The following is a 12,684-nucleotide window of genomic DNA, read 5'->3' on the forward strand; positions in this document are numbered from 1 at the left end:
GTCACATGCTGATGCACAATGGAAAACGCCCCCATGAAGCAGTATATGCAATAAGACATTCACACTATTATGCAATCTGAAAAGACACATGATGATTCATTATGAATATCGTCCTTATAAATGTGAAGTGTGCAATAAGGGATTTACTGAATCGAAGGATTTGAGGATACACCTGAAAATTCATAGTAGGAAGAAAATCATTGATATATTATGATTGAATTAAATCATTTGTATTATTTACTGATTGTAAAACTTGTAATAAAAGTATTGGAAATAAACTCATCATATTTATTTATTCAAAATCTACAAAAAATCTAGATTTGTTACATCTAGTTGAATATATTATGAGCTTTTTTATACTTCTTCACTTTATTTAGGATTCTGTAATTGATGAAATAAGTTTCATGTATCTATTTTCACATTTGTGAAAAATTTAATTCATCTGCTGAATATAATTAGGCAACATACTAAGTTTTTATACTCATCATTTATTCTTCTTGCAATTAATTTAGTTTTCCATTTATTTATTCTTTAAATCAATTTTCCATTCATTTAAATTAAATTTCTAGCAATTTTGCTTTTGGACCATTTTTCTTCTGGCTTTTGAATTAAAAAACGACTTACATATATTCGCCAAACATTACTGTTGACTGTATCTTACATTATAATTTCTGGCACATCTCAGCTACTTTTCGTTTCGCAATAAAATGTAGAAATTACATTTTTCTTGTATATTATATTCTAATATTATCTAGTAGGTTCATAATTTTCAGCTAAATTCAAATTTCAAGTGAATTTACATTTCTAGCAAATGTTTTCAATGTCAAACAATGATAAGTGGTTTTTTGTAATTTTTGGTATTTATTCTATAATATTACTATAGTTTTAATCTTTTATTTAATCCTAAAATTTCCTTGACAAACTCTTAAAAGAATTATCAAAATGCGAATAACTGTTTAGGAGAATGTATCAAATCATACCCCGTACAGAAGAATTTTATATATAGATAATAATGTAGTTAACTCACAAATTTTAATATGTAATTAAAGCTCATACATCATTGACCACTTGAATAATCTTATGTGCTTTTCTTCATTCTATAGTAACATCCTCCAGTACGTTGACAAGCAGTTTTTTGTAAAAAAAAAAACTATCACAGTATTTTGAAAAGAGTTTTACACTAACTTTTCCATATATGCTTATTACAAAAGTTTCCTCTTCATTTTCTATCCTCAAAAAACTTATACAATATGATTTATTATAAATTTTACAATTATAAATAATATCTGATTTTGGAGACAGTTCCTACTTACTTTGTAATAGAGTAATAGTTCATTCATTTTCTCCTTGTGAATCAGTATGTGTCTTTTTAGATTACTCATTCGGGTGAATCTCTTATTGCATACATTGCATTCATACGGTCGTACTCCACTGTGTACCAGCATATGACTTTTCAGATGACTACTATTTGGAATGTCTTATTGCATATCTTGCATTCATGGGGACGCTCACTACTATGTTTGATCATGTGAATTTTCAGGCTTCCTAATTCTGTGAATGTTTTATCGCATATACCGCATTGATGCGGGTGTACTCCATCATGAATCAGCTTGTGAGCTTTTAGATAACATAAACGTGTGAATGTCTTACTGCATACATTGCATTCATAAGGGCGTACTCCACTGTGCATCAGTTTGTGTCTTTTCAGATGATTTAATAGTTTGAATGTCTTGTTGCATTGAGTGCATTCATGGGGGCGCTCATCACTGTGAATGAGCATGTGACTTTTCAAAATATCTAATTTTTGAATGTCTTATTACAAATGTTGCATTCAAGGGAGCGTACTTCGTTGTGCACCAGCATGTGTCTTTTTAGAGTGAAAGATTGTGTGAATGTCTTATTGCATGTATTGCATTCATGGAGGCGTACTCCACTGTGCATCAGCATGTGGCTTTTGAGATGACTTGATCGTTTGAAGGTTTTATGACAGATTTCACATTTGAAAGGGCGTTCTTCGCTATGACTAGGCTTGACCATATGCTCTTTTAAATTATCTGCTTCATAAGTGGCTGTCTCGATTGACTCCTGTTTGACTCCTTCTTCTATAGTCACTTCGGATATCATGAATCTTTCTAAACATGTTTCATCATTCTCAAAATACGATTCAGATTTCATATCAAGAAATTCATGTTTATCATCAATTTCTTGTACTAAATATTCTGGTGGTTCAATTTTAATTGCCTGATTTTTCATAGACATTATTGTTTCTTCTGACATTTTTAAATATTTTCACTTCGTATAATAAGTAAATATTTACAAAAATAGTTGTGTGCTAAACAATATCAATAATAATATATTTTAATCTTTATAAATATGATGATTTCAACTAATTTCAACATTACATAGATTATTTGACATTTGAAGCATAGAGTATGATTTACAAAGATGAGACATTTATCAAATCGCTTTGATATTTAACAAGTGGCGCATCTTTTCAAATTCATTATGGTTCTCTATGTCTCTGCTGCCACAAACAAATTCTATGCCGGAAATGTCATAAATTTAGGTTAACCTATTTTAAAAGAGTGTTGATTAAACTAGATTATTATTGTTATTGTTTAGCACACAGCTATTTTTATACGCAGTGAAAATATTTAAAAATGTCAAAAGAATCAATTATGTCTCCGAATGAACAAGCAATTAAAATTGAACCACCAGAAAATTTACCAGAACTTGAGGATGAATTATATGATCCTGATGCTATTGTTAAATCTGAATCGTGTTCTGAGGATGATGAAACGACTTTAGAAAGATTCATGAATTCCGAGGTGACTATAGAAGAGGAAGTCAAACAGGAGCCAATTGAGGCATCCGCTTATGGATGTGATATTTGTAATTGTTCATTTGCAGAATCACATCAATTGAAAGAGCATATGGTCGTTCACAAGCGTAGTCGTAGTAAAGAACGCCCTTTCAAATGCGAAATCTGTAAGAAGACTTATAAACTATTACAAGGGTTGAAACTACACATGAATACACATACTGGAAAGTTTCCCTTTAAATGTGAAATATGCGGTAAGACATTCAATAATAAAGGCCATCTGCCAGGACATATGTTAATTCACAGTGGTGAGCGCCCCCATGAATGCAATGTATGCAATAAGAAATTCACACTATTAGGTAGTTTGAAAACACATATGATGAGACACAATGGAGTACGCCCCCATGAATGCACCATATGCAAAAAGAGATTCACAACATCGTATGATATGAATGTTCACATGATGAAGCACAATGGAGTACGACCTTATGAATGCGATATATGTAATAAGTCGTTCACCCAATTAGTTAATCTGAAAAGTCACATGCTCATTCACAGTGGTGAGCGCCCCTATGAATGCACTATATGCAAAAAAAAATGCACACAATCAAGTAATCTGAAAACACACATGCTCACTCATAGTCAAGTACTCCGCCATGAATGCAATATGTGCAAGAAGAAATTCAGATATTCACATAGTCTTAAAAGTCACATTCTGTCACACAATAGAGTACGCCTTCATGTGTGCAACTTATGCAATAAAAGGTTTACACAGTATCGTACTCTGAAAAATCACATGCTCATTCACAGTGATGAGCGTCCCCATGAATGCAGTGTATGCAAAAAGACATTCACACTATTGCCTACTCTGAATAAACATATGCTGACCCACAGTGGAGTACGCCCGTATGAGTGCAATGTATGCAATAAAACGTTTACACAAAAAAGTAATCTGAAAACCCACATGGTCGTTCACAGTGATGAGCGCCCCCATAAGTGCAACAAATGCGATAAGACATTCAAAACGTTAGGTGGTCTGAAGGTACACAATGTTCAGCACTCACATCAATGCAGTGTATGCTATGAGATATTCGAAGAATTGAGTAATTTCGAAAACACATGATGATCATGATAAAGAGTAAACTTATAAATGTGAAATATGCAATGAGGGATTTACGCAACCGAAAGGTTTGAAGAGACACATGGCACTTTATGATGTGAATTCAATGAATTATTACTAACTCCAAATATGATTGTTTCAAAATGTCATGTATTATTTATGATTGTAAAATGTGTAATAAATCATTATGTTAATAATAATTTTATAAATCATAGTATGATATTTTATTGATTCTATTAATAATTTTGAAACATTGATTATTTTATAAGTCAAATGTTTAGTTACGATACAGGAAGTTCCAGCAATTTGCCTTAAGCCACGACGCTATGTACCACTAGAGTATTCTTTTCAATTTAAATTTTATTTTTTAACTTCCTATAGGGCAAGTTATAGCAATCGCAAAAAATCGAAAATAAAAATTTTTTATGTATCTTTACGTTACAAAGGTTGCTGATATTTTGGCATAACTTAGAAAAAATGGATTTATGAGCGTGTGTGCGGATACAAATTTTCGTCGACGATTTCGGGAGCACCGATCAACCGATTTAAATAATTAAAAAAACATTCGATTGGTATTGATAAGGAGACGTGTTGATTAGTTTTTGGCGAAGCAGGTCTAGCCGTTCCCAAGATACGGGGCAAAAAGTGCCAAAAACGGTAACTCAGTTTTTAAGAGAACGGAGCGTCCGATTTTAATAATTCAAAATACATTTTATTTGTATTGACAAAATGAAGAACTGATTAAATTTTTGGAAAGGCAGATCCAGCGGTTATGGACTCTCAATAAAAAGTTTAAAAAATGTCATTTTGGCGGTCAAAAATGTTTATTGGACATATGTACATTAAATTATCAGATATTTTATAGAGATTTTAATAATGTGTACATATTTTGTGTAATTTTTTTGGGTTCCGTACCTAGATTTTTAATTACGGTACGGGAAGTTCCAGCAATTTGCCTTAAGGCACGAGGCAAATAAATTTGAAAAGACGCGCCATGATAGGTGTCTCATCTTTCTGTAAACAAACTCTTTGCTTCAAATGTCAAATAATCAATGCCAGTTAAAATCATTATTAGATTGTTTATTAAACTAAATTTTGATTTAGCCCACAACTCCCCACAACTGTTTTCGTAAATATTTACTGATTAAACACAGTGAAAATATTGAGAGGTGTCGGAAGAAACAATTATGTCTATGAATGATGAGGCAATTAAAATTGAACCACCAGAATATCCAGCAGAAGACATTAAACCCGAATTTGTGGAGGAATTAGATGTTCCTGATGCTATTGGTAAATCTGAATTGTGTTCTGAGGAAGATGAAACATGTTTAGGAGGATCCAAGAAGTCCGAAATTTTCATAGAAGAAGTAGTCAAACAGGAGTCTTATGAATGTGACATTTGTAATCAATCATTTGCAGAACCAGATCAATTAAAGGAGCATATGGTCAATCACCTGCCTAGTCAAAGCGAAGAAAGGCCTTTCAAATGCGAAATCTGTAACAAGACTTTCAAACTATCAAGAGGTTTGAATCACACATGAATACACATTTAAGTAATCTGGATAAACCCAAGCCGGTGCAGAGTGGAGTACGTTCCCTTGAATGCAACGTATGCAATAAAACATTCAAACAATTAAGTAACCTCAATACACACATGCGCATGCATACTGGAGAATGCCCCTACGAATGCAGTATATGCAATAAGACATTCAGACATCAGGTAATCTAAAAACTCACATGCTAATCCATTACGGAGTACGCCCCCACGAATGCAGCACATGCAATAAGACATTCACAACAACAAGTGATCTGAAAACTCACATGCTGCTGCACAATGGAGTACGCCCTCATGAATGCAATACATGCAATAAAACATTCAGACTATTAGGTAGTCTGAAAAGCCACATGGTCACTCATAGTGGTGAGCGCCCCCACGAGTGCAACATATGCAATAAGACATTCACACAATTAGGCAGTTTGAAAAGTCATATGCTCATTCATAGTGGGGAGCGCCCCCATGAATGCAGGATATGCAATAAGACGTTCCAAGTATCAAGTCATTTGAAAAGACACATGCTGATACACAGTGGAGTACGCCCCCATGAATGCAATGTATGCAATAAGGGATTCACACGATTGAGTACTATGAAAAAACACATGCAGGTACATGACAGAGTATCCTTAAATGAAAAGAATGATGAAAATCAATGAACTATCACTAACTTCAAATATTATTGGTATGCATTATTTAATGATTGTAAAATTTCTAATAACACATTTTGTTAATAAATAATTTTATAAAATATAATATGGAATTATATATATATTCATTATAATTGTATTTTTAAGTGCTTCTGAATCAACTCTGACAATTAGTAAATATCAGATTGAGAGAATTGAATCTGCCCAGAAAAATATTAATAATCAGGTCAGATTCCATAATTATGAATAACTAGCTGTAAGTGGAATTCTGTCTTAAGGCAATTAAGGCATCGTGCCTTAAGGCTGGAACTTCCCGTACCAAAAATTATTATTTTTTTAAAACGATTAACATTTTTGAAAAAAAATACTTCGAAAAATAAGATTTTTGAGAAACTATAAATTGGACAAAAAATTACTTTAAAAAATTACTTTTTTTTTAAAAGAAAAATGTTTTCTTCATTTTGACATATTTTGCAAATTCTGAAGGTTTTTTCAAAGCAATCGTACTGCTTTCACTGCATAAAAACGAAATATCAAAGCGTGTAAGCGCCGCATCGGCGTCTAACGAAACATTGGTACGGAACCCACAGGAATGTTAACAAAATGTATACTTATTATTAAAATCTCTATAAAATATCTGATAATTTGATGTGCATATGTCTAATGATCATTTTTGACCGCCAAATGGCTCATTTTTTTACTTTTTCCTCCAAAGTCGTTGGACCTGCCTTTCCAAAATTTTGAACAGTTCTTCATTTAGTCAATACAAATAAAATGTTTTTTGAATTATTCAAATCGGACGCTCCGTTCTAACTGAGTTACCGTTTTCGGCACTTTTGTCCCGTATCTTCGGAACGGCTAGACCTGCCTTTGTCAAAAACTAATCAGCACGTCTCCTTATCAATACGAATCGAATGTTTTTGAATTATTCAAAGCGGTTGATCGGTGCTCCCGAAATCGTCGACGAAAATTTGTATCCGCACACACACACACACATCCATTTTTTCTAAGGTATTCCAAAATGTTCAGAATCCTTAGAAACGTGAAGATATGTAAAAATTTTCTTTTTAGATTTTTTTGCGATTACTATAACTTGCCCTACGGGAAGTTAAGAAATAAAATTTAAGAAACCCCTTATACAACTAAAGTGGTACATAGCGTCGTGGCTTAAGGCAAATTGCTGGAACTTCCTGTACCGTAACTAAACATTTGACTTATAAAAATAATCAATGTTTCAAATTATTAATAGAATCAATAAAATATCATACTATGATTTATAAAATTATGTATTAACATGATAATTTATTACACATTTTACAATCATTAAATAATACATGACATTTTGAAACAATCATATTTGGAGTTAGTAATTATTCATTGAATTTCACACCATAAAGTGCCATGTGTCTCTTCAAACCTTTCGGTTGCGTAAATCCCTCATTGCATATTTCACATTTATAAGTTTACTCTTTATCATGAATCAGCATGTGTTTTTTCAGAGTACGCAATCGTCTGAATGTCTTTTTACATACACTGCATTCATGGGGACGCTCACCACTGTGAATGACCATGTGATTTTTCAAATAATCTAATCGTTTGAATGGCTTATTGCATATGTTGCACTTATGGGGGCGCTCATCGCTGTGAATGAGCATATGATTTTTCAGAGTAGCATATAGTGTAAACGTTTTATTGCATAAGTTGCACACATGGAGGCGTACTCTATTGTGGGTCAGAATGTGACTTTTAAGATTACATAAATATCTGAATGTCCTCTTGCATATATTGCATTCATGGCGGAGTACTTGACTATGAGTGAGCATGTGTGTTTTCAGATTACTTGATTGTGTGAATCTCTTGTTGCATATAGTGCATTTATGGGGGCGCTCACCACTGTGAATGAGCATATGACTTTTCAAATTAACTAATTGGGTGAACGACTTATTACATATATCGCATTCATAAGGTCGTACTCCATTGTGCTTCATCATGTGAACTTTCATATCATACGATGTTGTGAATCTCTTTTTGCATATGGTGCATTCATGGGGCGTACTCCATTGTGTCTCATCATATGTGTTTTCAAACTACCTAATAGTGTGAATTTCTTATTGCATACATTGCATTCATGGGGGCGCTCACCACTGTGAATTAACATATGTCCTGGCAGATGGCCTTTATTATTGAATGTCTTACCGCATATTTCACATTTAAAGGGAAACTTTCCAGTATGTGTATTCATGTGTAGTTTCAACCCTTGTAATTGTTTATAAGTCTTCTTACAGATTTCGCATTTGAAAGGGCGTTCTTTACTACGACTACGCTTGTGAACGACCATATGCTTTTTCAATTGATGTGATTCTGCAAATGAACGATTACAAATATCACATCCATAAGCGAATGCCTCAATTGGCTCCTGTTTGACTTCTTCTTCTATAGTCACCTCGGAATTCATGAATCTTTCTAAAGTCGTTTCATCATCCTCAGAACACGATTCAGATTTAACAATAGCATCAAGATAATCTAATTCATCCTCAAGTTCTGGTAATTTTCTGGTGCTTCAATTTTAATTGCTTGTTCATTCAGAGACATAATTGATTCTTTTGACATTTTTAAATATTTTCACTGCGTATAAAAATAGCTGTATGCTAAACAATAACAATAATAATCTAGTTTAATCAACACTCTTTTAAAATAGGTTAACCTAAATTTATGACATTTCCGGCATAGAATTTGTTTGTGGCAGCAGAGACATAGAGAACCATAATGAATTTAAAAAGAGGCGCCATTGTCTCGAAATGTTGCACATTACGACGCTAGAGGCGCTAGTGTTCGTAGCAGGTTGCAGAACTTTTTGCAAAAGTTTTAAATACCAGATACTTTTGGTTCATGTACATGCCGATATATGAGTTTAAACCCATTTATATCTTACTTATATGTAACAAGCCTAAATCATGAAAAGAGATGTGTGCAATTTTTTAATTATAAGTATGATACACATATTTAAACGTAAATTATCTACATATATATAAAATAAGTCGGGTTTTCCTTCCTGACTATAGTAGGAACGAACCGATTTCGACAATTTTGCATTCGTTGGAAAGGTCTTGGGTTCCGTAAGGTTTATAGCTAAGAAAATTAGAGGTGGCATCGTGCCTCAATGCAAATTGCTGGAACTTCACGCACCGTAATTAAAAATTCGAGTAATGACATTAGTGAGAATTATCAGAATTATGCTTGCAATTAAGTCAACGAGCAATTCTTGCCGCAAAGAATAATAATACATTCAGTACATGCACTGAATTTCACCATTCAATCAAAAATTGCTGGCGATTTGGTGACATACCAATGATTCCGACTGATCTTTTGTTTGACTTCAAACGACAAGCGTTCGCAATGACAATTAATAAGTCGCAAGGCCAATCGCTTAGTGTTTGTGGGATAAATTTCAAATAGATTATTTAGAAAATCATTGTTTTTCACATGGGCAGTTATACGTTGCCTGTTCACGAGTTGGAAAACCATCCGCTTTGTTTGTATTACAGTCAGACCAGAAAACAAAAAATGTGGTTTACCAAAGGGCACTTCATTGAAACGGATAATTTGCGGATTCACTTTCATTTACTTAGAGAAGTTCAACTAAAAAACACTTCATTTTTGTAATCAAAATATATTTTTTACTGTTGTGTAATAAAATCAAATTTTTCCATTTCAAATATAAAACAAACAAAAATTTCTTCATCCGAAACCATCTGGTGGCGAAACGGAGTGCGTCGGGTTTGCTAGTTCGATATATAAATGATATCACTACACCAAACATAATAAGGCTCTAAAGACTTTGTTCAATGAATAGTTTCTTTCTGAAAACATTTCAAAATTTCGTCAGGAAGGAAAACCCGACATATTTTTATATTGATGTCCATGACATTTTGAATAAAATCATAAATATCATGTCTGTAAACAATGCTTTTAAATATTATTTCACTGATGTATATGTTGGTTAAGTAGTTAGTTAAAAATTAAGTTAAAAATTTGAATTATGCCGCAAAAATCAGTTTTACTATCATTTAATTTTGGGCAATAAAAATGCCATCTGGAAATACTATAATGTTATTATTACAAAATACATTTATTATAATTCAGTTTTAATTCAACTCCCAAGGAGTATATTACATGTGAAAAAGTGGGATTTATCAAAATTATTTTAGTGTATTTATATTTGTGATGGTTTTTAGGCTCAAATAAATTTATTTAAAACTTTTTGAAGAAAATGTTATGTTTTAAGTCGTTCTGAATAGTTTTAAACCATGTGTAAGTGCCATTTTGCTATAAGGCAAGTTGCATAATCTTAATAATCGACTTATGAAATAAATAACTATTGAATTTTAGTAACTTCTAAAACTTTTGACTGTTTTTTTTTTCAAAATAAAGTTCGTCCAAAAAACATTATTCCAAACTTTTCAAAAATTAATTACTATTTATTATTAAAAACATTAATTACACGATTTTTACCAAAAATTAATCAGCACGATTCCCAATTGATAACTTTCGAACAGTTTTTGAATATCAAAATTTATTCAAGATTTTAGGCAAAAATGTTCATGAAAAATTTGTTAATTATAAATAAGAAATGGCTTAACAGATCTTTATGCAAAACTAATCAATTCAGTCCTTATTGAGTTTTATTCAGTTTTCATTGAGTTTAAATTTTTAGATCGGTGCAGCCTTTTTTAAATTTTTTCCACAAAATATCAAATTTTACAATTCATTTTTTAATTTTTTTTTTCTAATATTTTATATTAATATTGTTCACATATATATTCTTGAAATGTTAATTTGCAGCCAATCGTCGAATTAAAAGAACACTAAATAATGATCTATTTAATTATACGTTTCGACGCGGTATGTGTGTCATCATTCAGCAAATTTTTCTATTAAACTAAATAAACAATATCTAAAAGAATTTATACAATGCTTTTTTTAGATTAAATTTAAAATATATGTATCCATTTTTTACTTATTTAATTTATTTTAATCTATAATATATTTTGAATTTAATCTTTTCAAACTTTGTGAAATTTCTTTTAGATACTGTTTATTAAATAAAAAAAATTGCTGAATGATGACACACATACCGTGCCGAAACGTATAAATAAACAGATCATTAATTTTTGTTCTTCTCATTTAATTACATTTTCAAATTTGATAAAATATAAAATTATCAAATCGGATTTTTTGGCAGAAACATCTCCTTCAAGAAGTTAAAAACGTGCATTGTGTTTCAACTTATCAAAAAAATTTGAAAATTGTAGTTCATGGTATCGTGCCTTAAGGCACATTGCTGGAACTTCCCGTACCAAAAATTAAAATTTAAAAAAAATGTTCAATTTTCTTTCGAAAAAAAATCGATTTTGAGATTTTTAAAATTTAGAAAATAATTGATCATTTTGAAAAATTTATTTTTTTCATACTTTAAATATTTTGGAAAGTTGTTTGTTCAAAGCAATCGCAATACGTTAGCGTAGTAATGAAATTTCGAAGCGCGTGGGCGCCGCGTTGCAGTATAACGGATTGGCACGGAACCCATAGAAAAAAAACAAAATTTGTTATTATTATTAAAATATGTATAAAATATGTGATAATTTAATGTGCATATGTCTAATGATCATTTTTGTCCGCCAAATGGCATTTTTGGTCATTTTTTTTATTGAATCTACGAAACTGCTAGAACTGCCTTCCCAAAAATTTCATCAGTTCTTCATTTCGTCAATACAAATAAAATGTTTTTTGAATCATTCGAATCGGATGCTCCGTTCTTTCAAAATCTCGATTTGTATTTTCTGCACTCTTTGCTTCGTATCTCCGTAACGGATGGACCTGCCTTTGCCAAAAACTAATCAGCACATTTCCATATCAATAGGAATCAAATGCTTTTTGAATTATTCAAATCGAAATCGTCGACAAAAAAATTGTATCCGCACACACACATACTCAAACATCCACTTTTTCTAATTATAAGGTATGCCAAAATGTTCAGAAACCTTTCAAACGTAAAGATTGTAAAAATTTTCATTTTTGATTTTTTTGCGATTTTCGGCACTGTTTGCCTCGTATCTCCGTAACGGGCGGACCTGCCTTTACCAAAAACTAATCAACACGTCTCCTTATCAATAGGAATCGTAGGGTAGTTATAGTAATGGACCGAAAATCGAAAATGAAAATTTTTGCATTTCTCGACGTTTTGAAGGTTTCTGAACATTTTAGCGTACCTCAGAAAAAAATGGATGTGTGTGTGTATGTGTGTGTTTTGTATGTCCGATTTGAATGGTTTAAAAAACATTCGATTCCTATTAATAGGGGGATGTGCTGATTAGTTTTTGGCAAAGGCAGGTCCAGCCGTTACGGAGCAAAGAGTGCAGAAAATACAAATCGTGTTTTTGAGAGAACGGAGTATCGGATTTGAATAATCTAAAAAAAATTTTTGTAATTTTGGATTAAAAATTCAAAAAATTACCCAGGCTAAGCACAGTCTAAGCGCCAC

The 12,684-nt window shown here is 31.9% G+C and overlaps 6 protein-coding genes and 1 pseudogene across 6 annotated transcripts in view; 5 read left to right on the forward strand and 2 right to left on the reverse strand.

The window, feature by feature from the left end:
- LOC113389520 overlaps positions 1-1,532 on the forward strand; it is a 4,564-nt pseudogene extending 3,032 nt beyond the window's left edge.
- LOC113389432 overlaps positions 1-12,684 on the forward strand; it is a 290,888-nt gene that overhangs the window by 40,806 nt on the left and 237,398 nt on the right. The window lies entirely within an intron of this gene.
- LOC113389521 (zinc finger protein 92-like) lies at positions 1,798-2,277 on the reverse strand. The gene has a single exon (XM_026626548.1). It carries the CDS (start codon positions 2,275-2,277, stop codon positions 1,798-1,800), a length of 480 nt encoding a protein of 159 aa, XP_026482333.1.
- On the forward strand, positions 2,661-3,944 carry LOC113389522 (zinc finger protein 26-like). Its single transcript, XM_026626549.1, has one exon. It carries the CDS (start codon positions 2,661-2,663, stop codon positions 3,942-3,944), a length of 1,284 nt encoding a protein of 427 aa, XP_026482334.1.
- LOC113389523 (PR domain zinc finger protein 5-like) lies at positions 5,129-5,482 on the forward strand. Its single transcript, XM_026626550.1, has one exon. The coding sequence runs from the start codon at positions 5,129-5,131 to the stop codon at positions 5,480-5,482; it is 354 nt and encodes a 117-aa protein (XP_026482335.1).
- Positions 5,679-6,152, forward strand: LOC113389524 (zinc finger protein 525-like). The gene has a single exon (XM_026626551.1). The coding sequence runs from the start codon at positions 5,679-5,681 to the stop codon at positions 6,150-6,152; it is 474 nt and encodes a 157-aa protein (XP_026482336.1).
- On the reverse strand, positions 8,143-8,898 carry LOC113389525 (zinc finger protein 2-like). The gene is made up of 2 exons (XM_026626552.1): positions 8,861-8,898; positions 8,143-8,701 (listed from the first exon to the last, which is right to left on the reverse strand). The coding sequence occupies exons 1-2, from the start codon at positions 8,896-8,898 to the stop codon at positions 8,143-8,145; spliced, it is 597 nt and encodes a 198-aa protein (XP_026482337.1).

This window comes from Ctenocephalides felis, unplaced genomic scaffold (assembly GCF_003426905.1).
Source record: "Ctenocephalides felis isolate EL2017-DRISC unplaced genomic scaffold, ASM342690v1 CF-g0.4_SCAFFOLD_03573, whole genome shotgun sequence".
NCBI lineage: Eukaryota > Metazoa > Arthropoda > Insecta > Siphonaptera > Pulicidae > Ctenocephalides > Ctenocephalides felis.